Genomic DNA, 27,220 nt, shown 5'->3' on the forward strand with positions numbered 1-27,220 from the left:
GCAGTAAAACCCTTTCATATAGCCTACAAACTTAATATAACACCTTTCAAGCACAAAAGTGCATCACGTGAGTAAAATCACAATGCACAAAGGTACAGTATGAATGATGATGATGATGATGATAATGATGATTTTATTATCATTATTATTGTTGTGAAAAACGAATAATACATAATGCAAAAGTAATAATAATAAGCTTTAGGTTTACTAGCCCAGCAAACCTGTAATCCAAGGTTAGTAAGATAATTAAGGAGTATAAACTAGCAAGAAAATGATCAAATTATATATATATATATATATATATATATATATATATATATATATATATATATATACATATATATATATTTAGGGATGTCCCGATGTCCCAACTTTTTTCGCTTCCGATCCGATCCCGATACCTCAATTTCTGTGTTAGCCGATACTGATACCAGTGTCGTGATCTCATGTTGTGTTTATAGCTATCTAGCTATATATCTCGTGTTGTGTTTATAGCAGACTCCTCACTCAAATGTGCACTTGCAGTTTGGGCAACTCCAAAGCAAACTCCACATGTCCCAACATTTTATTTACCTGCCATAGTGTCAACCCCTTACTCCTGTGTCGGATTGGTGGTTAGACTGGCATATTCACCGATACCGATATGACAAATAAGGGCCGATCCGACACATTATCGGGACATCTAAAAAAATATATATATATATATATATATATATATATATATATATAATATATGACTGCTAATAGCAGTCATGATCTTTTTTAAGAAAAAGGTCCAATTGTGGCTTTCAGACAATGGTGCAGAATATAGTACAGTCGCTTGTTTAATTTTCTTTTATTTATGCTGTGGTATAGTTAAAGTGTTTAAAAAAAGTTTTATATAACTTTTATGTACCAATGTCTGTTCTTTGTTTTGTTTGTCCAAGACCAAGGACCACAATGGAAATAAGTCACTGACTACTTTATTGTGTTTTCTGTCCTTGTCATGTTCTCTCTGTGAAAAGCAAGCAGTAAGCCATGTGTTTTTCTTTTAAACAAAATAATGTATAATAAATCAAATCAAAATATATATTTGCATGTATGAGGAATTTGTCTAATGAACAATATGAAAAATTCTGGTAAAATATTTACAAATATGATTTTCTTTAATCTTTCCACAGTGTAAAGAAAGATAATTCACCAGATTGATCTTCTATTCATTACATAGCACTACCTGTGTAATTCAGGGCCGTCTCCACAGAAAATGTCTTTTGAGCAGCAGAACGCTTTGGACATCATGTCCAGATCCAAACAGATGCAGTGAGCCATTCACCTCCCAATGTGTGCCAGTTGTGTGGGTGTCGCTCCAACCCTCTGAATGGGAAAGTGACATTGATGAGTGGCGCCCTCTGGACTGTTTTCCACCCCAAAAAACACTGGATGCCAAGAGCGTTCAAACGCCATGTGCCACTAGCTAGCGTGTCTGTAACACGGAATGGTAAAGATGCAGTGAAGACAGATCCCTGGTGTCATCAATATGACATTATGTCATAGTACTTTGATAATAGGTACTGCACTAAGTACTCTTAAGGCCTATTCATTCATGATACTCCAGTTTTAGGTGATAAGGGACCGCTGGAACGGTGGTTAGTAAAAACAAGAGATGTGTTTGGGTGAGCGATGAGTAATTTTAGGTGGCCAGAAACTGGAGTATGAATAGGCCTTTATTAGTAGTACTATAGCAGAAAAGTGCTGGCACTGAGAGATCAGAAAACAATTTTTTGTGGACATGGCCTCCTAAATAAACCTATAATAAAATATTATTGAATCGTGTAATATAATGTGGTTGAATGTATCACGATGAGACATAATGGAAGACATCCTCACATTGACATGATACAAACGTATTCACGTTCTGGTCCATGTTGTGATATCAATGTAGTCATGTCACCAAGCAGTGTCTTCTTTATGTCTGTCTCGCCTGTCTCCAGGACTCACCCCCTGGACTCTGCGGGGTTCATCTCCTTCTCCACCTTCTGGTGGTTGACGCACATCATGTGGTGTTTGTTTAAGAACAAGCTGGATATAAACTCGCTCTACCTGTCTCCCCTCGATGCGTCGGACCCCAATGGGAAGAGGTGCGTGTTGGTTGGGGTAGGAGTGACATACATACATACATACATACATACATACATACATACATACATACATACATAGATACATACATACATACATACATACATACATACATACATACATACATACATACATACATACATACATACATACATACATACATACCCAATCACCAAACGTACCTTTGTTACATCATCAAGAATGGTAGTCCCCAATTGGCAGATGGATTACGGATTTAGTAGGCCATATATGGCCTACTTGTGCGCAAGCAGAGCACGCAAGTACTGCTACTAACTAATGTCTATTACAGGGGTTCTCAACATTTTTGGCTGGGGACCCCCGGAAATGCTTTGGCCATGTATCGCGACCCCCGCTCCGCCCTCCTCTCCACCCCCAATACAAATTGACTGCTACAATAACCTTAATAATACATCATAAATAAATACTGAAACCAGATATAATCATTAAGGAAAGTTTATGCATGCACTATGTGTACTATGTAAACTCTTAATTTCCATTTCCAGTTGCACAAAAAAAAAACACCATTCTTACCGACATACAGTAATACATGTACTGTATACATACATACGTTACCTTTTACCCACCCAACATTGAAACATATCTTGAAACATATCTTAATTACGTCACCATCAATAGCCAATTAGAGACATGCATACCATACATACATACCACTTTTGGTCCAGCCGACCACAATACTTGCGCAAGTAATCAACCCTGCGATTCTGCCCAGCTATGTGAGTTAAAAAAAACGGTCAATTTCTTAAGCTGTCTATTTTTTGTGGTTTTCTGTCTGTCTGTCTGTGTTGTGAAGGGTTCAGAAGATGTGGGATGAGGAGGTTGAGAAAGTAGGTCTGGAGAAGGCCTCCCTAGGCAGAGTGTTCATGCGCTTCCAGAAAACTAGACAAGTGGTCGCCTTCATGTCAGGGGTTATATTCATGACCTGTGTATTCATAGGGCCGGTAAGTACTATAGAAACATATACTGCATTTTGTTTTCGAATCAAACCTATGGGAGCTTTCCGTTTATCTAATCTCTCGGTAGTAGGGGTGTAACGATACGATATTGTGATACGTATTGTGATATGTCTCCTCTCCTCTCCTCTCCTCTCCTCTCCTCTCCTCTCCTCTCCTCTCCTCTCCTCTCCTCTCCTCTCCTCTCCTCTCCTCTCCTCTCCTCTCCTCTCCTTAAAGGCGGTGTTGGTGAATCTGATCCTAGAATACGTTGAGCGGCCTCTATCGTTCTCGCTGGAATACGGTGTGGGTCTTTGTGTGGCTCTGTTCTTTTCAGAGTTCCTTAAAACCTATTTTGCATCTCTGGCGTGGGCTTTGAGCCTGCGTACGGCGGTCAGGGTGAAGGGAGCCTTCTCCATGTTGGCCTTCCAGAAGATCATCTCGCTGCGAGATTCTTCAGCCATCTCTATGGGAGAGGTACACGTTGTTTGAACAGGAATGTTCTTTTTTCTTTACGTTTTACGTTGACACGTAACTAAGGTACGTTTCAAGGTTGGTTTAATGTCAATAACGGGTCTAAAGGATTTAGAACAGCAGTTGTAATAGACATTAGTTAGTAGCAGTAATTGCGTGCTCTGCTTGTGCACAAGTAGGCCATGTATGGCCTACCTGTATGCAAGGCGCAAGTTGGCACCTCGACAGAGTGCATTTCTAGTTTAGAATGCAACTGTCATAGTGAAATCTAATGAAAAACATCCTCCTCTTCTCCTTCAGATGATCAACGTGTTGACTGCTGACAGCTACAGGATGTTTGAGGCAGCAGTATTCATACCCTTCATCTTCTATAGCCCCGTACTTCTAGTTCTGTGTGTCATCTACTCCTGCTACATCCTGGGTTTCACAGCACTCATAGGGGTCGCAGTCTACATCATTTTCATCCCCATTCAGGTACTATAGATCAGTATAGCATGGTATGGCCAGACTAACATCACTGCGTAGATATTAGTCTGGAAGATTCCTTTCCAAAGAGGCGGTTACAAACAGATTCCAAAATCACAGCCGGAAAAGTCTCACTTCGAATAGTGGGCTCTGATTGAAGAGAGAAGAAAAACAACCCAGTGTTTGGGAAACACTGCTGTAGATTATACTGTTGAACACTTTTGCATTATGGACATTGCTTTCCTCTGCTCTGTCTTTGTGTGTGCATGCGTGCGTGCGTGCGTTTTTAGGGCATCATGGCCAAGTTCATTAACATGTTCAGAACCAAAGCGGTGACACTCACAGATACCCGTGTGATGACCATGAATGAAATTCTGAACAGCATCAAAATCATCAAGATGTACGCCTGGGAGGACAGCTTTCAGGAGAAGATACATGGTATTATTATTATTACCCTTATTATTATTATTATTATTAGTTATGTATAGCCTGTCAGCTGAGTGGGTAGAGAGGCTGGCCTCGGAAACAAAAGGTCCCCGGTTCAGTTCGTGTCCCAGCCCCAGTCTACGTGTCAAAGTGTCCCTGATCAAGACACTTAAAAAAGGGTTAGTTCAGATTTTTTGACTTAAAGCTGTAGGAAATACTTGCCATTATACTCATTATCTTTCTTCTTTTCTTTCTTCCATGCATCCCCCATCGCAGAAGGGTGAAATCAGCGGCTTCTGCCAAAAATATGGGGAGGGGATGGGGAGGGACCCTCCCCTCCCCTACCCCTCTCCTACTGGGCGGGGCTTCTGGCAGGGTTTCTTTCTTTTGAGTTGGGCGTTGTCATATTCTAACACGGCCTGAAAACCCATTCTGGCAGCCAGCTTGGTATCATGGCTGGCTGGCTGGTTAGACTCTGAATCCACACCTCCTACATTTGAATCCTGCTTGCACCACTATTTTTGTGCCACCACTTTTTTGCCGATAAAGTCAAGTTTTAGACCATGGCCGTTTAAGACTGAGGCGACGGATTCCGAAATACATGACCGGTTAAGAAAGACTGCGGTTAGGGTTTGGGGTAGGGTTAGTAATGTCCAACATGCAGTACATACCTGTGGCTTCGTGCGGTGCCACTCAAAGTGACTACTGGGTTGGGCTGCTGGATGCAAGGGCCAACCACTGTTATGTCTGGCAGAAGCTGTTGAGGGCTGATTTCACCCGTGTGCTCCCCCATCCTCTTCATCTTCAGGTCTCAGGAAAGCGGAGCAGTGCCATCTAGAGAAAGCCGGTTACGTCCAGAGTGTGAACTCCTCCATTGCCACCCTGATCCCCACCCTGGCCACAATCCTCACCTTTGTCGTCCACACCGCAGTTGGCCTTCCATTGGGCAGCGCAGAGGCAAGTATGAATATTGGTGCAATATGAATCATTATTTTTAATAGGGTGGTCTGACCGAACAATCTTTGGTCAAAATTTGGTAACTTTTACATTTTGTACAAGCACAAGCAGTAAGAGGATAACACAATAAAGTCCATTGAGTTCCTCTCACAGTTAACAGTTAAAGGAGAATTCTGGATTCATCGTTTTCTTACCTTAATCTGATGTTATTATATCCAATAACAAGTGGTACGGGTGAAAGATTATAACATTCAGAGCGCAGCGCAGCTCCGACCGTGCACACTGGGTCTTAAGCTAAATCGGTTATTGTATTAGCTCGGGGAAAAGAAAATCTACACATCTGTCTTTCATAAAGACCAAAGACGTTGCACAGTGTTTTGTTCTGTAAAAAGCATCTGTAAAAAGCTTCTGTGTGGACCACTCTGGATGTTGTTTTTATTGGTTATTACTCGTTTTTACTGGTTTTTACTGGTTCTTGGATATAATACAATCGGATTACGGTAAGAAAAGCGCTGGTCCGGAATTCTCCTTTAATAAGTTAAGAATACATTACAATACAAAACACATGACAGTAACATACAGTGCATAAAAACAAGCACTCCCTAATCTTTCCTAGACTAAATGACCCTCTATATGGGAACCTTTTCTAATAGACATGCCTTTGTCTGCTGACAAAAGACCTCAGATTGGTTGTCAGTTTGACACAAGTAGCCCCCAACCCTAGTATGCCCCTGATCAGTCTATAGGCCATATGCAGACTGTGGCCATCTTGCCATTAAGTTAATGGCAGGGTGGCAACTAGCCACAATTTGCAATTGACAGCCCATACATCTAAACAGAAAAGTCCTATCTGATTGTATTAAACAACGTAGCCACGCGTTTGGGAGCACTCCTGCTGCCTCCCTCCTGCATTATGTGCAATTTCAAAACAGGTGATACGCAGGGGCAGGGCCGTTGAGTGATTACCAATGAGCGCTTCCAAACTCGAACACCTTGAAAAATTATCACCTGCACGGAATTGTTTGAAATTGTAACTTGAACTTTTACTTGTATAATTGCTCATTAATTACCTTCTCCAAGATCTTTTACACACAAAATTGACACAGGTCTTGGGGGGAAAATACCCTGCTCAAATTCTGAATTGACAGGTTGAATAAGAATCCGTTAATAAAATCAGCAGTTGTGTGTTTGATTGACTGATAAGGCTGATTATGAGTAGCATTACTACTCCTGTCCTTCCCAAAGCTGCATGCCTGGTTCTTCACTCCCAGGTACTGTAGTTAATCTTCTTCTTTTTGTGGATGCAGGCCTTCAGTATAATCTCCATCTTCGGCAGCATGAGGATCAGTCTGGGCATACTGCCCTACAGTATCAAGGCAGTGGCTGAGGCCAGTGTCGCTCTAATGCGACTCAAGGTAACTCTTCTTTCTAGGGGGGTCTGCCCATAACTCAGAGCGGTTTCGCAAAGACCGCAAAAAACGGTTTTGCGAGAGCGGTTTCGTGAGAAGTTTCGTGGAGTCATGTGATCAAAATGATCAGATTTACCATATTCCATTTTGTTTGGCTACGATTGACTTCTAAATATGAAAGCCCTGGGTAGCCAACCCCGCCAACCCCGAGATCTGCGCTCCGGCGATTACACTTATGTAGTTTATTTTAAAATGAGTTCTCAAATGATGTTCTCTTTGCTTTCTGGGGCACAGAAACTGATGCTGACTCAGAACCCAGAGTCCTACCTGGAGAAGACCACCGGCACAGGCTATGCCATAGTGATGGAAAACGCTATTCTGTCCTGGGCGCATCCTGACGTGCATGCAGAGCCAGAGCACACTGAAGAGAATGGACAATGGCCAGAGGAGGAAGGAAAGCCTGACCCTGACGACCAGGAGAAGAAGATGCCTGAGGAGATGACAGGGGAGGAGAAAGGGAAACCAACCCTGAGAAACATCTCCTTCACTTTACCCAAGGTGAGTATTCTGTGTGTTTCAGGGTGGTGGTTCTCAAACCCTTTAATTTCAAGAACCCCGTGTTGGTAAGCATTACGCCATGGACCTAGCCTGGCTAATAAGCCAGACCGAATCAGCCGTTGGCAAAAAAAAATTGCCTGCCGGCGGATTGCGGTCTGGAGAGGCTCAATTGTACACCCATTTCCTACACCAGAGAACTGGTGTGGCCAATCGGGACACGGTATGCAATATGGGCGGGCTTTGGTACAGTGACGTTCAATGCTTGAGACCTTTGACTGACAGTAGCTCTGACCAATTGCGTCAAAGAGAAAATGTTTGAATCCGCCCCCCGGGAAACAAGATCCATACACAGCATCTCCAGACTCAAATACCACACGACAGTGTGATTTGAGTCTGGCTTATTAGCCAGGCAACCATGGACCAGGACCACCATAACGTTATGGGTCCATTTGGTTACTACAATAGTAACTATCAATCACCAGACTCCCTGGAACGCCCTCAAGGACACCTTGGGGTCCCCAGACCCCACATTGAGAATCACTGTTTCAGGCCATACTTTTTTTCCTGTCTTTATTGACAACGTAACATATAATTAATTATATATATTTTTTTTGTGGGAAAACAATGTTATTTTGTTCAATCTGTATGGTAGATATATACAGTAACTTATACAATTGGGGTGGTTGTATTTTGGCTCTTCAATTGACACTTTTGGAATAGATCTGTGTCTGGTTTGACATAGGTCACATTCTCACCTAATACTTCGGTAGACTATCAATGTGTTCAATTCATAAACTATAGCCCACACAGTGAAATCTATGGTGTTAAAATTATACTCATAACGTGCATGTGTCGTGTCGTCGGGGACTGGACCTCTCTCTCTCTCTCTCTCTTCCTCCGCACGCACTGTTCCTTTGGGCATAGCGTGCTCAGCACAGACAGACAAAGTCCCTACTCCCCACACAGTGACAGCACTCCATCTTTACGGCACGCAGACAGAATATTCTGTAGGCTACACTGCAGTGTTTTTATGTGTTTCCTTAGGCAATTGATTAATGTACTCGTCCTCATTTCGACCAGGGCTTCGGTCTCCTCATTCGACCACGTCTATCCACGGTAACGGGACATCTTTGCGCTGCATAAAATATGCCTTCTCCCTCTCCAACTGTGTTTAGCTCCTCACCCGCCACATTGTTTGCTTAATTTCCTTTATTTGCTGCGGATTGCATTCACACCTGCACCGAATCGTAAGTGCGATCATAGGCGGATCTAGAAATGATGGGCACCTGGCCCACCGTCATTTTTTCTTCCAGACGTGGCGCATACTGTCTGCACACGTGTACGCATAACAATTATGACATATAGGCCTGCAATATTCAGAATTTACAGCAAGGGATTGCTTAAAAATAATAAACAGCCAAAAACTAAACCAAGTAAATGCAAACTGAGGGTTTAAACACTTGCAGTAATGTACCGTATCATGATGGTTTAGGACTTTTGGGGTTATTTTATTGACACAAATGAATAAGCCCATTCTTAATAACAGTGACAAGGACTGTGTGTCACTGTTATTCACTGTTACCCCTATTTTGGGGGGCCCCGGAGCTTGAGCCTCTTCACAGTCACGTGGACGCTCAAGCTCAGGGGCCCCCCTAGCTCAGGGGCCCCTGGGCCTGGGCCCAACAGGCCCGTTGGATAATCCTCCCCTGAGTGCGATTGGAAGCGAAGCGAAACCCCCGTTTTTGGTCGGAGTAGAATGTGGTTCTTTGATGCGCATTAGGATTCGAATGATGCTTCACACCTGCCAAACGAAGCACACTTTCCGACAATGTGCAGCAGGATTCGTTTTAATCGCAGTAAAGCTTTCTGGTGTGAAGGTCACCATAGTCTCACGTGGCCAGACTGTTGCCTCCTTCCCACAATTTTCAAATGCTTCCGGTCATACAGCTAGGAAAATTAAAGAGGAATGTGCACGGGGGCGTGGCCCGGTCTCCTGCGGGAGGTTTGCACATGTGCAGTGTAAACAGGAACTGCGATGATGGTGCATGAGAGTTGCTGACCCTGAACTGAAATAATAAAAAGGATATAAAAAAAGAGAATAGTACAATGTTGATTTTGTTTTTATTTTAAAAAGTATATCAATTTCATAACTGGATTCTTTTTACTAAATGTTAATGTTTTTGTATATTTTTCTTTTGTGGATTTTCCATGTTCTTTTGATGCCTACATGTGTTTTATTTTTGTGAAATGACAAAGGAACATGGAAACTGTTCATTCAAGTGCTGTGGATGATATAAAACATTTGAAAAGGGAAGGGTGACTGCTGTTCTGGATCTCATTATTTACATCACAAGTTATGAGCTTTCTATCTAGCACCTCTGCTGGAACACTCCATCATCGCAGTTCCTGTATACACTGAGCATATGCAAACCTCCCGCAGGAGACCGGGCCACGCCCCCGTGCACATTCCTCTTTAATGTTCCTAGTCATACAGTCTGGAGTACGGAAGCTCTTTTGATGATTAAGCGATAAAGAGGACATGAAGCCTCCTCCCCAATTCTGTTTCATCTTTACAGTCGTGCAATATATAAAAAGGCTAGGTTGGACATGACTGGATGGAAGTTGTACCAGTGGCTGAAGGTCATATTTCAGCACTTGCATGGGAGACCCGGGAAGTAAGTAAGTAAGTAAGTAAGTAAGTAAGTAAGTAAGTAAGTAAGTAAGTAAGTAAGTAAGTAAGTAAGTAAGTAAGTAAGTAAGTAAAGAAAACAAATGAGTCAACCATTATGAACTTGAGCTCAGACCATCCTTGTCATCCTCTACAGGGTCACCTGCTGGGGGTTTGTGGAATTGTGGGGAGTGGGAAGACATCACTGATCTCCAGCATCTTACAACAGGTTGGTCACCAGCATTACAAATATCCTACTTTTAGAAAACAACTTTTATTTTCTGTGCTTTAAGTGCACTGACTTATGTGGGTTTTTATATTGCTTGCTTTAATATTGTTTTGTTGTGTAATTAATAAGATAGGAGGACTGGATGTGTCTTTGATTTTATTTTTTATTTTTAAGTTGAAAACTACTGAAAAAGAGAAAGGGAAAAAATAAAAAGAAAAGAAAAAAGAACACACCCAAAAGGTCAGAGTCAGAGTTATCTCAGTTCAAGAAAAGTTCAAGGCACAGTAGTGTAACAGAATCTGATAAAAAGCTTTTATTAGATCAGTTCAGTGGCCTTGTAAAGGCCTTTTATACTCCAGTTGTAGGTGATAACTACAACATGACGTCACGCAGTGGGAGGGGGGTCGCCCTTCCCCCTCACACACACACACACACACACACACACACACACACACACACACACAAGGCGTTACATAACAACAACACGAAAGCACGCAAAAAAAAATCTGCGTTTGTTTGTGAGTTAAATCTGTTAATTTAGGTATCTCAGTCAACCCATAGATGTGAACTCGCGCAGAAGCTTACCAGTTATCTTTTCTCAATAGACAATATTTTTCCCCAGCGATGGGATACAGGCAAGACGTTAACGTCATCAAAGGCCAGCTAGAGTATCCTGGCACTTGAAAGAAAACGCCCTACAATATATTTTCGAAAAATATTTATTATAAAATATAAATTTCTGCATCAGGCAAGTGCAGAGCCAGCAGAGAAGGCCTTGCTGGCCCTGACAGCACACCACTGACGTCACACCGTAGTGATAAGTGACTCACTGCTCACTCCAACACATCTCTCTGTTTTTTACGAACCACCGAAAAGGTGAATAGCTTATCACCTAAAACTGGAATATGAATTGGCCTTTAGAGTGGTCCACCCTGAGACTGTGAGGTCGGGGTTCGATCACCAGCCAGGTCATACCAAACACTGGGTATGTATGGTACCCAATGCCTTCCTGCTTGGCACTCAGCATCAAGGGTAACGTCATTTCCATGGGTTCCGTTGTACTTGTACATGAAGTATTCTCACACTACAGAAACAGGAGCCATAGAGCCACATGGCTCGGCAAGGCTTACTTACTACATCACAGCTGACACCTACAGTACATGTTAGAGCAAGGTTGTTGTCCAGGTGTTTTATGATTGTAAAATCATTGAAAATCGTTTAACTTTAGTGTTAAAATAAACAAAACTTAAAATAAATCTACAAAATGATGTGAGCCTATAGTTTCCTTCATGTTTTGTTTTGTTTCATGTAGATTTGTATTCTAACTTGTCACGTGTTTTACCAATCCTAGATGCACCTTCACAGTGGCTCCATCACGGCTGATGGGACGTTTGCCTACGTCTCCCAGCAGGCCTGGATCTTCCATGGAACAGTCAGGGAGAACATCCTGATGGGGGAACCCTATGAGGAGACCAGGTAAAGGCACATTTAGAAGAAAAAAATAATAATCATTTAAGTTCCTTGTACTCGTGTAAGCGTCAGTGCTCGCTGGTCATAACGTTGTTGATTTAATTGTTTGTTTCTAAAACATTGTTTCTGGGGGTCCTTGGCATATGGGACTAGTTTATGTGCTGTATACAGTACTACTGAGATACTGAAGAAGTATTGCTCTCCACCAGTAATTACCTTACATTACATTGCATTATATCAATCGAGGACACCACTTTTGATTATCATCGTAAATTGGTGCTCATCTAATGATTTATTCAGCCAAACTGGCTTCTGTGTACTAAATAACTTGATCACAGTTGTAAGACTTACCTAAATGGATGGTTGAACTGTAATTAGCCCTTCGCTAAGTCCCTCCCCAACCCGTCCTTGTCTAATAGTTAGCAGCAAGGAGGCAAGCTGTCCTTCTCCCCCATAGAGATGGCATTGGCATTGGACAATCGCTTTTTGGGGTGGGACTTAGCGTAGGGCTAATTGAAAGTGAAAACAATTTCAACTAAATGTTCCCTCCCCTCCTTCTCAGGTATGACAGTGTGCTCAGAGCCTGCAGTCTGAAAACAGATCTGGAAATTCTGCCTTATGGTGATCAAACGGAGGTAAAATTAGCTATAGAATACCAGTAAGACACCTGAGGGCGTGCACACATCCACCTCGTTGATGGCAGACTGCTGGGCGAGCGCTGGCGCTTTGACATGGGGGGTCAGATCAACATGGAATGAATTATGTACTTGCCATAAGGATCATGTCTTGAGTGTACAGGGTTTGATGAGGTCAGATCAACATATGGAATGTCAGAACAGGTCAGCTCCATACAGTATATACTGAGATGTAAAAACATATTTGCACATAGTACCTGAGATGATATTGTGGTGACTGGCACACAAAACCCAGGAGTCAGAGGAACAATTGCCTATTCCAAGGCGTTTTTATTTAGAAAAAAGAGAGGGACACTGATAGGGTTTCTCTACGGATGATGATCTTAGTCTCTCTCTCTCTCTCTCTGCCCCTAGGTGGGGCGGTTGGCCAGGTAGTCGCGGGACCTAGTCTCTGGACTGTACTGGGGAGAGGGGACGGTCAGTATCGATAGCTGAGCCGGTCAGTAACTATCAGATTGAACCAGGTCTCTCTCCAGGCTGGGGTACTCGGGCAGCGATCCCGTCACTCCTTTTCCCCGCTCCGTATCCGTTCAGGTTCTACTCCTCGTATCCCTTCGGGGTTTTATGGTTGCGCTACAACTGACAGGCGCGCTCCCAATGCGCGTGTAGCGTGCGCTCCGTATTAGCCTGGGGGGAATAAGACAGAGGTGTCAGCATGACAGTTCACATAGTGGCATAGAATGACAGGTGAATAGTGGTTCTCGACTCACCGCCCTAGCAGTCTCGTACGTGCTTCCTCACCCCCCGGAGTGTGATCTGTTCTGAGGCAGAGAGGACTCAGTTATGTACGTCTCCCCTAATGGGCGAACACTGGTGACGCGCATCGCAGTTGGTCCAACAGGTGACGGGGAATGTACCTGGCTTCCACAACCACTCCCAGTGGTTGGCATGTCCCTCTCCTGTCTCTCTGCCTCTGCTGGCCTCCGGGGGTATTCTTACCTGGGCGGTGATTTACCATCGAGACACCACATATCCCTCCCCCTAAGCGTTTGCTCGGCGTGGGCGGCTCTTCCTCCTCCTCGTACCGCCTGGATAGAGCGTCTGCGTGGGGGATGCTTCGTCCCGGCCTGTGCTCCACCTTGAACCTGTAGTCCTGCAGCTCCAGGAACCAGCGCGTGACGCGAGCATTCTTGTCCTTGTTAGTGGACATCCATTTGAGGGGTGCGTGGTCAGTGATGAGTGTGAATGACCTGCCCCAGAGGTAGTAGCGTAAGTGGTGCACGGCCCACTTTATGGCCAGACACTCCTTTTCCACGGTCGCATAGTTCTTTTCATGATCCAGTAACTTGCGACTAATGAACGTGATCGGGTGTTCTTCTCCTCCGAAGGTTTGCGAGAGGACCGCTCCAAGCCCCGTCCCTGATGCGTCCGTGTGCAGCAGGAAGGGCTTAGAGAAGTCCGGCGCCTTTAAGACGGGTTCCGCGCACAGAGCGGCTTTGAGCTGTTGGAATGCCCCCTCCGCCTCTGGGTTCCACCTCACTGTGTGTGGGAGGCTCTTGCGCGTCAGCTCAAAGAGTGGGGCTGCAACAGTAGCGAAATTATTAATACATTTTTGATAATATGCCATTAAACCTAAGAACGATTTCACCTGCTTTTTGTTGACGGGGCGGGGCCAGTCCCGTATCCTCTCCACCTTCTTGCACTGGGGTTTGATGAAGCCACGGCCAATCGTGTGGCCGAGGTAGTCTGTTTCTGTTAGGCCGATCTGGCATTTCTTTGCGTTGGCGGTTAGCGCGGCTTTGCGCAGGGCGCCTAGGACAGCCGCCAGATGTACCAGATGTTGGCTCCAGGTCTCGGAGTGGACTATTATGTCGTCCAGGTAGGCGGCGCTATAGGACCGATGGGGTCTCAGGACCCGGTCCATGAGCCGCTGGAACGTGGCTGGGGCTCCATGGACACCGAAGGGCAGCACTGTGTAGTGAAATAACCCGTCGGGGGTGGCGAACGCTGTCTTCGCCTTGGCTCGGTCAGTGAGGCCCACTTGCCAGTATCCTTTAGTGAGGTCCAACGTCGAGACGAAACGGGCCGGTCCCAGCCGGTCCACCAATTCGTCGGACCTCGGCATGGGATACGCGTCGAAGAGCGACACCTCGTTCAGCTTCCTAAAATCGTTACAGAACCGGAGGGAGCCGTCCGGCTTGGGCACAATGACAATGGGACTGGACCAGGGGCTGAAAGACTCCTCGATTACTCCTAGCTCCAGCATCTTTTTGATCTCGTCGCGGATCGCGAGCCGCCGGGCCTCCGGGATGCGATATGGGCGTTGTCTCACTATTTTCCCTGGCTCTGTGATGATGTCATGGCGTATGACGTTGGTGCGGCCGGGGATTTCAGAGAAGCGGTCTCGGTACCGGCCGAGGAGCTCCTTCACGTCCTGGGTCTGACTGGGGGACAAGTCCCCGCCGATGGGGACCTCGGCGACATTCTGAGGAGAGATAGAGTTCAACAAGGCGGGCAGGGGCATCTCTTCAGGCTGCTGCCATCTTTTTAATAGATTTACGTGATAAATAATCTCTCCTTTTCGGCGGCCGGGCCGTCGCACCTTGTAATTGACGGCTCCCGTCTTCTCCACAACCTCATATGGCCCCTGCCATTTAGCTAGGAATTTACATTCCGACGTGGGGATTAATACTAGCACTTTATCACCCACCTGGAATTCTCTCTGCGTGGCCCCACGGTTGTAGACGCGGCACTGGGCCTGCTGTGCCTGCTTCATGTGCTCTCTGACAAGCGGCCAAATCCTCTTGGCTCGCGCCTGCATTTGCTCTACGTGATCGATCACGCTCCTGTGTGGGGATGGCTCGCTCTCCCAGGCCTCTCGTGCCAGGTCCAATAATCCGCGCGGCTGTCGTCCGTAGAGCAGCTCGAATGGGGAAAACCCTGTAGAGGCCTGGGGAACTTCACGTATAGCAAACATTACATATGGAAGCAGCTTGTCCCAGTCCTTGCCATCGACATCGGGTAGCTTCTTCAACATTTTCTTTAATGTCTGATTAAATCGTTCAACGAGCCCGTCGGTCTCGGGGTGATAAACAGACGTTTTAATTCGCTTTATTTTTAGCCACTTATATAGCTGCGTGATGACTTGAGCCATGAAACAGGTGCCCTGATCCGAAAGGACGGAATCCGGGATCCCCACCCGGCTAATCAACATGAGGAGTTCGTGCGCCACGGCTTTAGCCGTGGCGGCGCGTAACGGTATCGCCTCGGGGTACCGAGTAGCGTAATCTAGGATTACTAGGATGTATCTGTGGCCCCGGTTCGTCTTAGGCAGCGGGCCCACAATGTCCACGGCAATGCGAGAGAACGGTACCTCGATAATGGGTAGTGGGATAAGTGGGTTGCGCTGTGAGGGGCGTGGAGCGGTTAGCTGGCACTCCGGGCAGCTCCTGCAATAATCTTCTATGGCTTTCTTCACGCCTGGCCAATAAAAGCGGTCTAGTACACGATCGTGTGTTTTTTGGACTCCCAGATGAGCACCTAGTTGGTGAGAGTGGGCTAAATATAGTACACGGCTCACGTATGGCTTTGGCACTAATAGCTGTTCTATGACGCGGCCGTCGCGGCTCTTTACCCCCCGGTACAATAGCCCTCGTTTCACAGCGAAATAAGGAGTAACTATTTCACTCACCCCATCGCAGAGTTGGCCATCGATAGTAGACACTTGCTCCCGGGCGCCGCGGAGGTTAGGATCCTCCCACTGGAGGGTGGCGTACTCGCCACGGGACGGGGTCTCTCTCTGCTCGGCGGTCGGGAACTCTGCGAAGGGGTCCGGGCTCTCTGTGGAGCGGGGTTCATAGCCCGGCGCGTCTCGGTCATCTTCGGGGCTATTCGGCTGGCTGGAGTCGGAGGAGCTCGAGAGCGCTCGATTTCCTGCTCGGGCCGAGCCGTCGCTCGGAGCTTCCTCGTCGAGGCCGCGGAATGCGGGGTAGGCGGCCCGCGGCGCGGTCGGTGGTTGGCGCCGGCGGGTCCGGCGTTGTCTACGGGGTCTCTCTGCTCGTCGTCCCGGGTTCCAGTAGCGCTCGAAGAGCGAGCAATCGTAGCCTAGGAGGAGGGGGACCGGTAGTTCTGGAACAACGCCAGCTGCCACCACGGCATCCCCTCGGGGCGTCTGGATACGCACCGCTGCTGTGGGGTAGTGGCGCACGTCCCCGTGGACGCAGGTGACGGGGACAGTCTCAGGGCTTAGCGGTCCGGCCAGGTCCGCGCGCACGAGCGTGACCGCACTTCCAGAGTCCAGGATGGCTTGTGCATCGGTGCCATCGATTTTCACAGGGATAGTGAATTGTTGGCCCTGTTTGCTCTGGGTGTGTAACGCGGGGCGGTTGCTCTCTGAGGACACGCTGGCCAAGGAAACGTCACGGTCTCGCTCGGGGCAGGCCCAAGCGATGTGGTCTATTCTCCCACATACGTAGCACTTCCGGGGCTTGTCTGCTCGAGGGGACCGGTCGGAACCGCCACCCCGGCCCTGTGGTGGCTGGCCTTGTGGCGGCCCTTTGGACTGGCGGCGGTCTCGGCCAGACCGCTCCTCGGTGGCGGGTTTGGGTGCCTCGGTGCGCGTGTGTTTCATCATGTCACGGGTGACTTGCCAATTTTCTAGTATTTCCACCAACCTGTCGGCGGAGCCGGGGCTCACCTGTGCGACGTGCTGCCGAGCCTCTGGTGGCAGAGCACGTATGCATTTATCGATGACCACCCTCTCCATCCATGGCATGTCACCGTCTGCGATTAGCCATTTGCCGGTGAGGCGCGTGAGTGCGGCGACCTGGGCGCGGGGTGGCTGGTGAATGGAATATGTCCAATTGTGGAATTTTTGAGCCCGGGCGGGGAGGCTGTTGCCCTGGCTGGCTAGCACAGCGGCTTTCAGTCTCTGATAATCACGGGCCTCTGCGAGTGTCAGGTCACAGCATACTTGTTGCGGCTCTCCAGTCAGGAAGCCGGAGATTATGGATCCCCAGTCTACAACCGGCCATCGCTCTCGGGCGGCTATCCGCTCGAAGAGCTCGAGGTAGGCCGAGATATCGTCTTGGGTCGTCAGTTTTGAGAGCACATCCCCCGGGGGTCGGCCGGCGACATTATCTCGTCGTAGGCTCTGTGCCATCTGGTGCACGGCCGCCTGTAATTCAGCCTGGTTCTGCATCAGGGCGGCAATAGCGTTGTTCTGCTCCATAATGCGTGGTTTTTTTTTTTTTTTCTCTTTAACGTGAACCAGTCATGCCCGCATTCTCCACCATTTGTGGTGACTGGCACACAAAACCCAGGAGTCAGAGGAACAATTGCCTATTCCAAGGCGTTTTTATTTAGAAAAAAGAGAGGGACACTGATAGGGTTTCTCTACGGATGATGATCTTAGTCTCTCTCTCTCTCTCTCTGCCCCTAGGTGGGGCGGTTGGCCAGGTAGTCGCGGGACCTAGTCTCTGGACTGTACTGGGGAGAGGGGACGGTCAGTATCGATAGCTGAGCCGGTCAGTAACTATCAGATTGAACCAGGTCTCTCTCCAGGCTGGGGTACTCGGGCAGCGATCCCGTCACTCCTTTTCCCCGCTCCGTATCCGTTCAGGTTCTACTCCTCGTATCCCTTCGGGGTTTTATGGTTGCGCTACAACTGACAGGCGCGCTCCCAATGCGCGTGTAGCGTGCGCTCCGTATTAGCCTGGGGGGAATAAGACAGAGGTGTCAGCATGACAGTTCACATAGTGGCATAGAATGACAGGTGAATAGTGGTTCTCGACTCACCGCCCTAGCAGTCTCGTACGTGCTTCCTCACCCCCCGGAGTGTGATCTGTTCTGAGGCAGAGAGGACTCAGTTATGTACGTCTCCCCTAATGGGCGAACACTGGTGACGCGCATCGCAGTTGGTCCAACAGGTGACGGGGAATGTACCTGGCTTCCACAACCACTCCCAGTGGTTGGCATGTCCCTCTCCTGTCTCTCTGCCTCTGCTGGCCTCCGGGGGGTATTCTTACCTGGGCGGTGATTTACCATCGAGACACCACAATATATATAAAGGTGCGGTGTGTGAGTATAGCAGCAGCCAAAGTGCACTGTGCATTATACATACTTAGGGCTTTTGTCATGGTGCTACCCTCTGCACCGGACCTCTATAGTGTTGCAGCGAGTCTTCCAAACCCTGCTTCGGCATTCGCCTGCCAGCTCCTCATACCAGCTCCTCTTCCTCTCAGAAACAATAGAACAGAGTTGAATAGAACAGATTAGTACAATTTAAAAGAGATAAGGTGCAACAAAGTGACAAAACTCCACAAGATACACCATACCGGAGTCTCCACTACATACTGTAGCATATTCCAGTTCATATCTCAGTTCAAGGTTGTAAAAAGCAGTTCCTTGTGGGGGAATGTTAAACATTCAGGTTAATAATGCAGTAATCTCTCGTCTTTCCTCTTGTCCTTCCTGTCCTCTTCTCCAGTGGTGGAAAAAGTACCTGCATGTTTTACTCAAATATCAATACTGCAATATAGAAATACTTTGTTTAAGTAAAGTTCCGGAATTAAAATTTTACTTGAGTAAAAGTACTAAGGTATTGGTATCAAAATGTACTTAAAGTTACAAAAGTAGAAAGTACCCAGTAAATGTAGAATGTCACAAGCTCACGACGCATTGTGATCTTGTAGATTGGCTATTTTCAAATGGCTGAAAGCCTGTAATATATATAGGGCTGATTTTTTGTAATATTAATCAAAATCTTCTTAAGTATTCAAATAATTGTAGTGGAGTGAAAGTACAATATTTGGATCCGAGATGTAGTGTAAAATAACTGAAATTGGGAAATACATGCCTCAAAATTGTACTTAAGGACAGTACTTAAGTAAATGTACTTAGTTACTTTACGCCACTGCTGTTCTCCTCTCCAGATAGGCGAGCGAGGGTTGAACCTATCAGGAGGCCAGAAGCAGAGGGTCAGTCTGGCCAGAGCAGTTTACTCCAACAGAGACATATTACTGCTGGACGATCCACTGTCGGCCGTTGACGCACATGTAGGAAAACACATCTTTGAGGAGTGTATTAAGAAGGAGCTGCAGGGAAAGTCCATCATCCTGGTCACTCATCAGCTACAGGTACTGTAGGGCTTTGTTTTCACAGCGTGGCTGTAGCTCAAGTTGTCTAGAACCATGTTCAAAACTAGACTAAGGCCAACGCTAGACCTTGCAGATGCCAGTACATACATGATGTTATGAAACACACCTGACCTGGGAAATGATGAGAAATAGTCTGCATTTATATAATGTATAGAAATGCAGACTGTCAGTGTCTGAGCAGATAGTCAGACACATTACATACATTGTCAAGAGCTGTACAAAAAAAAAAAAAAAAAAAACACTTGACAATGCATGAGTTACATTCACCATTTATTATGATTCTCCCTTGAGAGTTGAATTGTATGCAGTATTCGTTGCTGTCCACCAGAAACCACTTAACTCCATTTTTCTTTTTTAAATCATAAATCAATGCTATTGAACACCCTGTGTTGGTTATAAAAAATTAGAACCAAAAGTATTAAAAAGTGCTTCTGACAAAACCACCTAACTCCATTGGACCCTCAAACTGTCTGCTAAAGCAGCTAACTCCACCACCTCTTCCCCTCTCATACAAGTAATTGACAATATATAAAGTCACAATACCAACTTTGATGAGGCAGTATTGCATTGTTTTAAAAATATAAGGTTTTCTTAATTTCCTGAAATTTTTTTTTTTCGTGTGTGTGTGTGTGTGTGTGTGTGTGTGCGTGCGTGCGTGCGTGCGTGCGTGCGTGCGTGCGTGTGTTTGTGCATGGGTGTGTACGTCTGTGCGTGCGTGTCAGTATCTGGAGTTCTGTGATGAGGTGGTGCTTATGGACAAAGGGGAGGTGAGAGAGTGTGGAAGCCACAAGTCCCTGATGTGGGCCGGGGGCCGCTACGCCCAACTCATCACTAAGTACCAGGTACTGTAAACATATGATGCAATAACACAGAACTGACCTGAACTGTAAATATATGATGCAATAAATACTAAACCATAACTGTCCTGTACTGTTATTATCTCTGTGTTCAGTGTTTTGGGATAAGGTTACGGAATACAGAAGGAAAACATGATATGTCTTGATATATGTAGAATTGTGAATTGATGCTTCTAAAGTAGCATACGATGGCACTACATTACCTGGGCTATGATGCTTAATTCTAGCCTGTTTGTATTTTGTAAATCCACTGATACTTTCTGTGGTGACCTCTCTTTTTACAGTATATTGTGGAGTTGGTGAGAGTGAGTGATCATGTCCATGCACGCAGTTTGTGCATGCATTGTGTGCCCATCCATCTGTGTGCCAATCCGCAGATAATCTTGCAATCTTGTACACTGATCACAGTGTCAAATTTGTGCATGCTGCCAACAGGCCAAGGAACTCAATTATGGACTTAATTTACCAAGATATGAGATTGTTGTATGTTGTTCGTGCTTGTTGTGTATTGTATCGACTTTTGGTATTCATTTGATTTGTTAATTCCAAATTCAAGGAATTGCATTGGATCGTTATGAGGTAACCTACCTATTTAAAATTGGCCCACTGAAATCACTGACTCATGTTTGTCTTTAGTGGTAACATTCATTATTGCCTGATGCCAAAATAGCACCTGCTATAAAAATCCCAGCTCAAAATTCCCTGGCGCCACCACTGGTTATACGGAAACACTTAAATAAATGTATAAATAACATGAAATGAAATACAAGAACATACCTGACATGAACATACTCCTGACCTACACAAATACAATTAAACAAACATAGGGCAGAAGGAGTTGTAGCCCACCCTGTTCACTAATCTAGTGCACACGTTAACACATTATGTTTAATTACATACAAACTACACACACACACACACACACACGCACGCACGCACGCACACACGCACGCTCGCGCGCGCACACAATCTATATCATACTCCTTTGTTTGTACAAATACTATCGTTACAAATGATAAATCCCACCAGAATCGTATGTCCTTTATCTGCTTCATTCAATGTGCATGTGGTACAATGGTGTCGGGTGACAAAAGCAACAGATCTACAAGATGACAATGCATTGTTAGCTTGTTAGATCTGTTCTTTTTGGGAAGTGACATCCTGCATGAATTACGCACACGTTCCTGCTGTCTGTCTTCTAACTCTTCTCTGACTTTAACGTTGTCTCTTTCTGCTATCAGACTGAAAGAGAGGAGGAAGAGGAGTCTACACCCGACCCCCCCACCAAAACCAAGGAGATGGAACTAGAAGACCACATAGACAGTCAGCATGACAACAAAGGTGGGAATGGAGGCTTTTGGGAAACATTTATATTAAATCATTTATTTTTTAATTTAATTTAATTTATTATTAATTTCATCATTGGGTCCTATTGTTTAGTCGTACAATGCCATTGGTCATGATATTTGGATATAAATGCCTTATCTTTTGAAAAATATAAATTTGAGTCGTGACCCATAAAAAATTGTCAATGGCCCACAACACAAATGGGTCCCGACCCTGCACTGTTTGGGAAACAGTGGTCTAAAGTGTATATATATATATATTATTTATTTTATGAAAGGAAGGTGATGGCATTTTAATTCGGTCAGACTGGCAGTTGTTCAAAACTATCATGCAATCCCAACGGTCGTCGTTCCCAACGGCCGTCGTTCCCAGCGGTCATCGGCCTACTTTTGTATAATAAAGATAATGTTACTTTGTTGATACCTGAGGGAAAGCTGGGTATTGTATTCAATACTGTCTGTGAAAGTAAATGTATTTTGAGTGCTTGTTTGCATGCTTCCCAACAGCCTTTGACATGTCAGATGAAAAAGATGATGGAGAAAAAAAGCCTGATAAAAAACGTAAGTCTAAAAGAACATCTGTAATATAACGTGGCCTGATTTGTGTTAAAAAGAAGAGATTATATTTCAATGTATAATTATTTTCTTTTCTATTTTCTTCTGTTGGGATGTCATCAGATTTCGATAAAAATGTATTGGCTTTTGTAGTTGAAGATTAATTATTATTATTATTATTATTATTATTATTATTATTATTATTATTCATAATTCATTAATTATTATTATTATTATTATTATAGGTAGAGCAACAAAGAATCAGCTGGTAACTAAGGAAGGATCTAATGAGGGTTCTGTCACTTGGAAAACGTATCATCACTACTGCAAAGCTGGTGGAGGTAAACCACACGTGATTACCACGCAGTACACACAGCTGTTACAACAGACATACAGTCAGTGGTGGAAAGTACTGTACTTAAATACACTTTTGAGGTATTTGTACTTTACTTGAGTAATTCCAATTTCCAGTACTTTTACTTCTACTTCACTGCATCTCAGAGACAAATGTTGTACTTTCACTCCACTACATGTATTTGAAAACTTGTGTTACTAGTTACTTTGTAGATTTGGATTATTATTACAACACTTACATTAACCACTTCAGCCCTATATACATTTCGACCATTTGAAAATAGCCGATCTAAAAGCTCACAATGCGTTGCGATGCGACATGTTGCGAGCTTCTAGATCTGCATTTTCAAAAGAAATTAAATTTCTGTACATTTTGAGAACTTGAAATGAGGCATTCTGCACAAAGAGTACTTTTACTTTAAGTACATTTGATGCCAGTACGTGTGTGCCAATACTGCAATGTAACTACTCTCTTACAAGTAGATTATTTTTACATTGCAGTATTGGCACACACGTGTGCACGCATGCACGCACACAAACACACACACACACACACACACACACACACACACACACACACACACACACACACACACACACACACACACACACACACACACACACACACACACACACACACACACACACACACACACAAACACACACATTTCAGTGACTGTGTGTTGTGTTCCAGGCTATTTCGCTACGTTCCTCGTTATGTCGATTATATTCCTGTTGGTGGGAACTACGGCCTTCTCCAACTGGTGGCTCTCCATCTGGCTTCAACAAGGACATGGGGTGAGAGGGATCACATGTTATTTGTACAACACATTTTGTACATAAAAACTTTGCTTTACATAAACTCAAAGTGCACAGATGGGTATTAGGTAATAATTAAATAATCGCCACTCAGACTCGGCCTAGCATTTTCCTTCGCCCTGGTTCTTTCTCGTTCATTGTTTTTTTTTTATATTATCCCACGATTTTTGTATCATTGGCGCTACCCCAACCTGGGGAGCACAACGGACTGACCTAATGGTTTCCGATTCCTCTAGGTGTAGGGGGTTCCAAATGGACCCTTAGAGGTGTTATGGTGGTCCTTAAATTTAAATGTTTGAGAACCACCAGTATTGTAATTGTATAGCAGACATGAAGTCCACAAACCTTCCCCATCAGTGAGATAAAACCCGGTTCCAGAAATGGTTCCAAATGTGATGGAACCGATTCCGGTTCCTCAATGTTGGATCCGATTCCTCTGAGTCCTCCGTTTACAGATCCCAACCCTAGACATGATATCTAAAGCAGTCCGCTGCTCAAAAAATGCTTTCTGTGGACTTTTATGATTCATGCTTTCCAGCTGCAATGTTGGTGAGTTTAAAGTCGCTTAATAGAATCAGATCACAATCAGATTACAATCAGACTTTTCTGTTTGGATGTATTGGGCTGTCAAGACCAGAAGTAGTTTTTTTTACCATCCAGTAGGCGTTTTCGCATAACTTCCGTGTACGATGATGCCACGCGCATAGCCTCTATAAAATACTGTGAGTGTGACAAGCTGTGCGTTGTGCTGACAGAGTGCCAATGTGAGCGTTGGAGATCAGGGAAACATCTCCTTGAACCCTGAGATGTCCTTCTACCAGTTGGTATACGGACTGATCGTGGTCGTCATGTTGGTCTTAAGCGTCATCAAGGGCTACTCGTTCACCAAGTTCACTCTGAACGCCTCCACCAAACTCCACAACAAGATGTGTAAAAAGGTAAGGCTATAGAGCGTTGCAGTCCCGCCCCCTTCGAGGGCACCAGAAGAGAATTTCCCATTAATTTTTCCCATAGACATTTCAAAAAGTAATTATTTAAAGACCTTTAAGCCTCGGACAAAGCCAACTGGGCTCCTGCCAAATCATGACAATAAACACATTTTTTTGGGCTGAACAAAAAAAAGTGTTATACCCTGCCCTTTTTGAGTGGTGCAACCACTCCCTTACGGAGCTATGTGTGTGGGTGGGTGGCTGGCTGGGTGTCTGGGTGGGTATGAGCACGAAAACAGCATGGCAAGGTCTTTAAATAATTACTTTCTGAAACGTCTATATGTGAAAAATGAATGGGAAATTCTCTTCCGGGCCGCTCGTCGGGGGTGGGACTGCGATGCTCTATACAGACGCTCTTATCGAGAACAACAAGAAAGGTAAATATTAAATAATCACATACATTTGAGAGATACAGTGATAGTGCGTCAAGAAACTAGGATACCAGAGGATAGATTTCACGCATGTGCAAATGTACAGTGACAAATACCCTACCAATAACTAACAAGTATACAACTGAGATTTGAACAGAGTCTGATTATTTGTGACTGAAAGGTACTCAATTGTTTTACTTAAGTAAAAGTATCAATAATGTGATGTAGAACTACTCTGTTACAAGTAAATGTCTGGACTTCAAAATGTACTACAAAAGTACCAAAAGTAGAAAGTACTCACTATGCAGAATGTCCCAAGAATATTTAGAAAATAGCAGATCTACAAGCTCGTGTTGCATTGTGAGCTTGTAAATCTGCTATTTTAAAATGGCCGAAATGTATAGGGCTGAAGTGTTTAATGTATATTCAATATTTGCCTCTCAGATGTAGTGGAAGTATTGGAAATTGGAAATAATCAAGTAAAGTACAGTAAAAAATACCTCCAAATTGTACTTAAGTGCAGTACTTAAGTAAATGTACTTAGCTACTTTACACCGCCCATGCTTGTCTTTCCTCAGGTCATAGCGAGTCCCATGAGTTTCTTCGACACCACTCCGACAGGGCGGCTGGTCAACCGCTTCTCCAAAGACATGGACGAACTGGATGCCGTGTTGCCTTTCAACATGGAGAACTTCCTGCAGTTCGCCCTCCTGGTCACCTACACCATGCTGAGCATTGCCGTGATATTCCCCGCCATGCTGGCAGTTATAGCCCTGCTGGGAATCATCTTTGGTCTCATCCTCTTGTGAGTTATGTTTGAGTTTATGTTTGAACCATCAAAACGTAAAAGTGTGGCCTGGGCCGTGGCTCAGTGGTCCAGGCACCTTGGCCGGTAGTCCAAGTCTGGCAGTGTGCCGTGGGTTCGACTCCCGATCCCGATGGACTTTACTGCATGTCACTCCCCCATCTCTCTCCCCCATTTCCTGTCAGCCTACTGTCTGTCCCTCAATCAAAAATATAAAATAAAGGCGAAAGCCGCAAAAAAAAAACAACGTAAAAGGGTTCGCACCCACAGACACTCAGCCATTAGGTTTCTTTGGCATTTTGAAAGAAGGCCACAGCTTGATCCTATCCACCTAATTAAATGCTGTCTTTTGTGAAAGGTGTTCGGGGGAGGAATGACAGGGGTGCCCTCTTTCTACTGAATAGTATGATGACCATCGATTTCTTTATATTCTAAATATAAAAGAGAGATATTGGGCCATTTTCATCTGAAAAGGAAGACATTATACTTTAATTGAAGAATCACAGCCACTTCTATGAGTTAGGAAAGTTTTGTGAGATTTAAGACCTGAGGCTGATACTACAAATCGCTCCTAAATCAGTACCGTAGTTCTCAAAAATAGCAGATGGACAAGCTCACATCGTGGCACAAAGTGACGCGATGTGAGTGTGTGTGTGCGTGCATGCGTGCGTGTGCATGTGCGTGTGCTTGTGCGTGTGTGTGTGTGTGTGTGTGTGTGTGTGTGTGTGTGTGCGTGTGTGTGTGTGTGTGTGTGTGTGTGTGTGTGTGTGTGTGTGTGTGTGTGTGTGTGTGTGTGTGTGTCTTATACAGTGTGTTCCAGAGGAGTATTCGTGAGATGAAAAGGATGGAGAACATCAGTCGGTCTCCGTGGATTTCTCTCACCACCTCCACCATCCAGGGTCTAAATGTCATCCATGCCTATGAGAAGCAACACATCTACGTTCAACTGTATGACATTTACATTTACATTTTCAGACAATTATGCAGATCTTCCTATTGAAAACAGAAACATTAGATCCCACTATCAACTATATACGAAAAAAATAAACCGTGTTTTATAGTAGTAGTAGTAGTAGTTTCCAATGTAAAGTATAATGTAATTTTATATTCTCAAATACATACATTATATTAACTTCTCTGTGTGACTGAAAAAGAGAACTGATTATGGAGTTTGGAATTCAGCAATGTTACATGAGAGGTTGTTACAGAATATTGTGATTATACCACAGTTGCCTTTAAAAAAAAACCACGCCAACTCAATTTCATTATAACATATTTTTAATGACAGATATAGCCTCTATCGTCCTGTCCTGTGTAAACGTGTAAACACCTAGTTTAGTTAGAAGCCACAGCTGCCAGCACAGCTGTTTTTTATGTTTTCATTAGTTGTGCGGTGACGCTCGTTTGAAGCACGGGTAGAGAGCTTGAGTCCATGTTTTGATATTGAAAACTTCTACTCCATTATATCTCCAATATTCCAAGTCCAATATTATACTGTTTACTCCACAACAATTATTTGACAGCTTTTGTTACTAGTTACTTAGCAGATTAAGATTATACAAAATAGGCATTGACCACATAAGCCCTATT

At 44.8% G+C, this 27,220-nt stretch overlaps 1 protein-coding gene across 1 annotated transcript in view; it reads left to right on the plus strand.

Annotated features, from left to right (window-relative positions):
- abcc12 (ATP-binding cassette, sub-family C (CFTR/MRP), member 12) overlaps window positions 1-27,220 on the plus strand; it is a gene marked incomplete at its 5' end in the record, with an annotated part of 41,980 nt that overhangs the window by 2,088 nt on the left and 12,672 nt on the right. The window contains 20 exons of the mRNA XM_079496327.1: window positions 1,971-2,117; window positions 2,948-3,095; window positions 3,327-3,563; window positions 3,861-4,034; window positions 4,316-4,463; window positions 5,260-5,408; window positions 6,716-6,823; window positions 7,112-7,375; window positions 10,201-10,272; window positions 11,624-11,748; window positions 12,305-12,377; window positions 19,310-19,513; window positions 20,257-20,376; window positions 21,633-21,732; window positions 22,245-22,298; window positions 22,538-22,633; window positions 23,341-23,444; window positions 24,221-24,403; window positions 25,404-25,630; window positions 26,441-26,578. Of these exons, the coding sequence (XP_079352453.1) occupies window positions 1,971-2,117; window positions 2,948-3,095; window positions 3,327-3,563; window positions 3,861-4,034; window positions 4,316-4,463; window positions 5,260-5,408; window positions 6,716-6,823; window positions 7,112-7,375; window positions 10,201-10,272; window positions 11,624-11,748; window positions 12,305-12,377; window positions 19,310-19,513; window positions 20,257-20,376; window positions 21,633-21,732; window positions 22,245-22,298; window positions 22,538-22,633; window positions 23,341-23,444; window positions 24,221-24,403; window positions 25,404-25,630; window positions 26,441-26,578 (2,871 nt within the window). The remainder of the gene's footprint in view (window positions 1-1,970; window positions 2,118-2,947; window positions 3,096-3,326; window positions 3,564-3,860; window positions 4,035-4,315; window positions 4,464-5,259; window positions 5,409-6,715; window positions 6,824-7,111; window positions 7,376-10,200; window positions 10,273-11,623; window positions 11,749-12,304; window positions 12,378-19,309; window positions 19,514-20,256; window positions 20,377-21,632; window positions 21,733-22,244; window positions 22,299-22,537; window positions 22,634-23,340; window positions 23,445-24,220; window positions 24,404-25,403; window positions 25,631-26,440; window positions 26,579-27,220) is intronic.

This window comes from Electrona antarctica (genome assembly GCF_951216825.1).
Source record: "Electrona antarctica genome assembly, chromosome: 3".
Classification (NCBI taxonomy): Eukaryota; Metazoa; Chordata; class Actinopteri; order Myctophiformes; family Myctophidae; genus Electrona; species Electrona antarctica.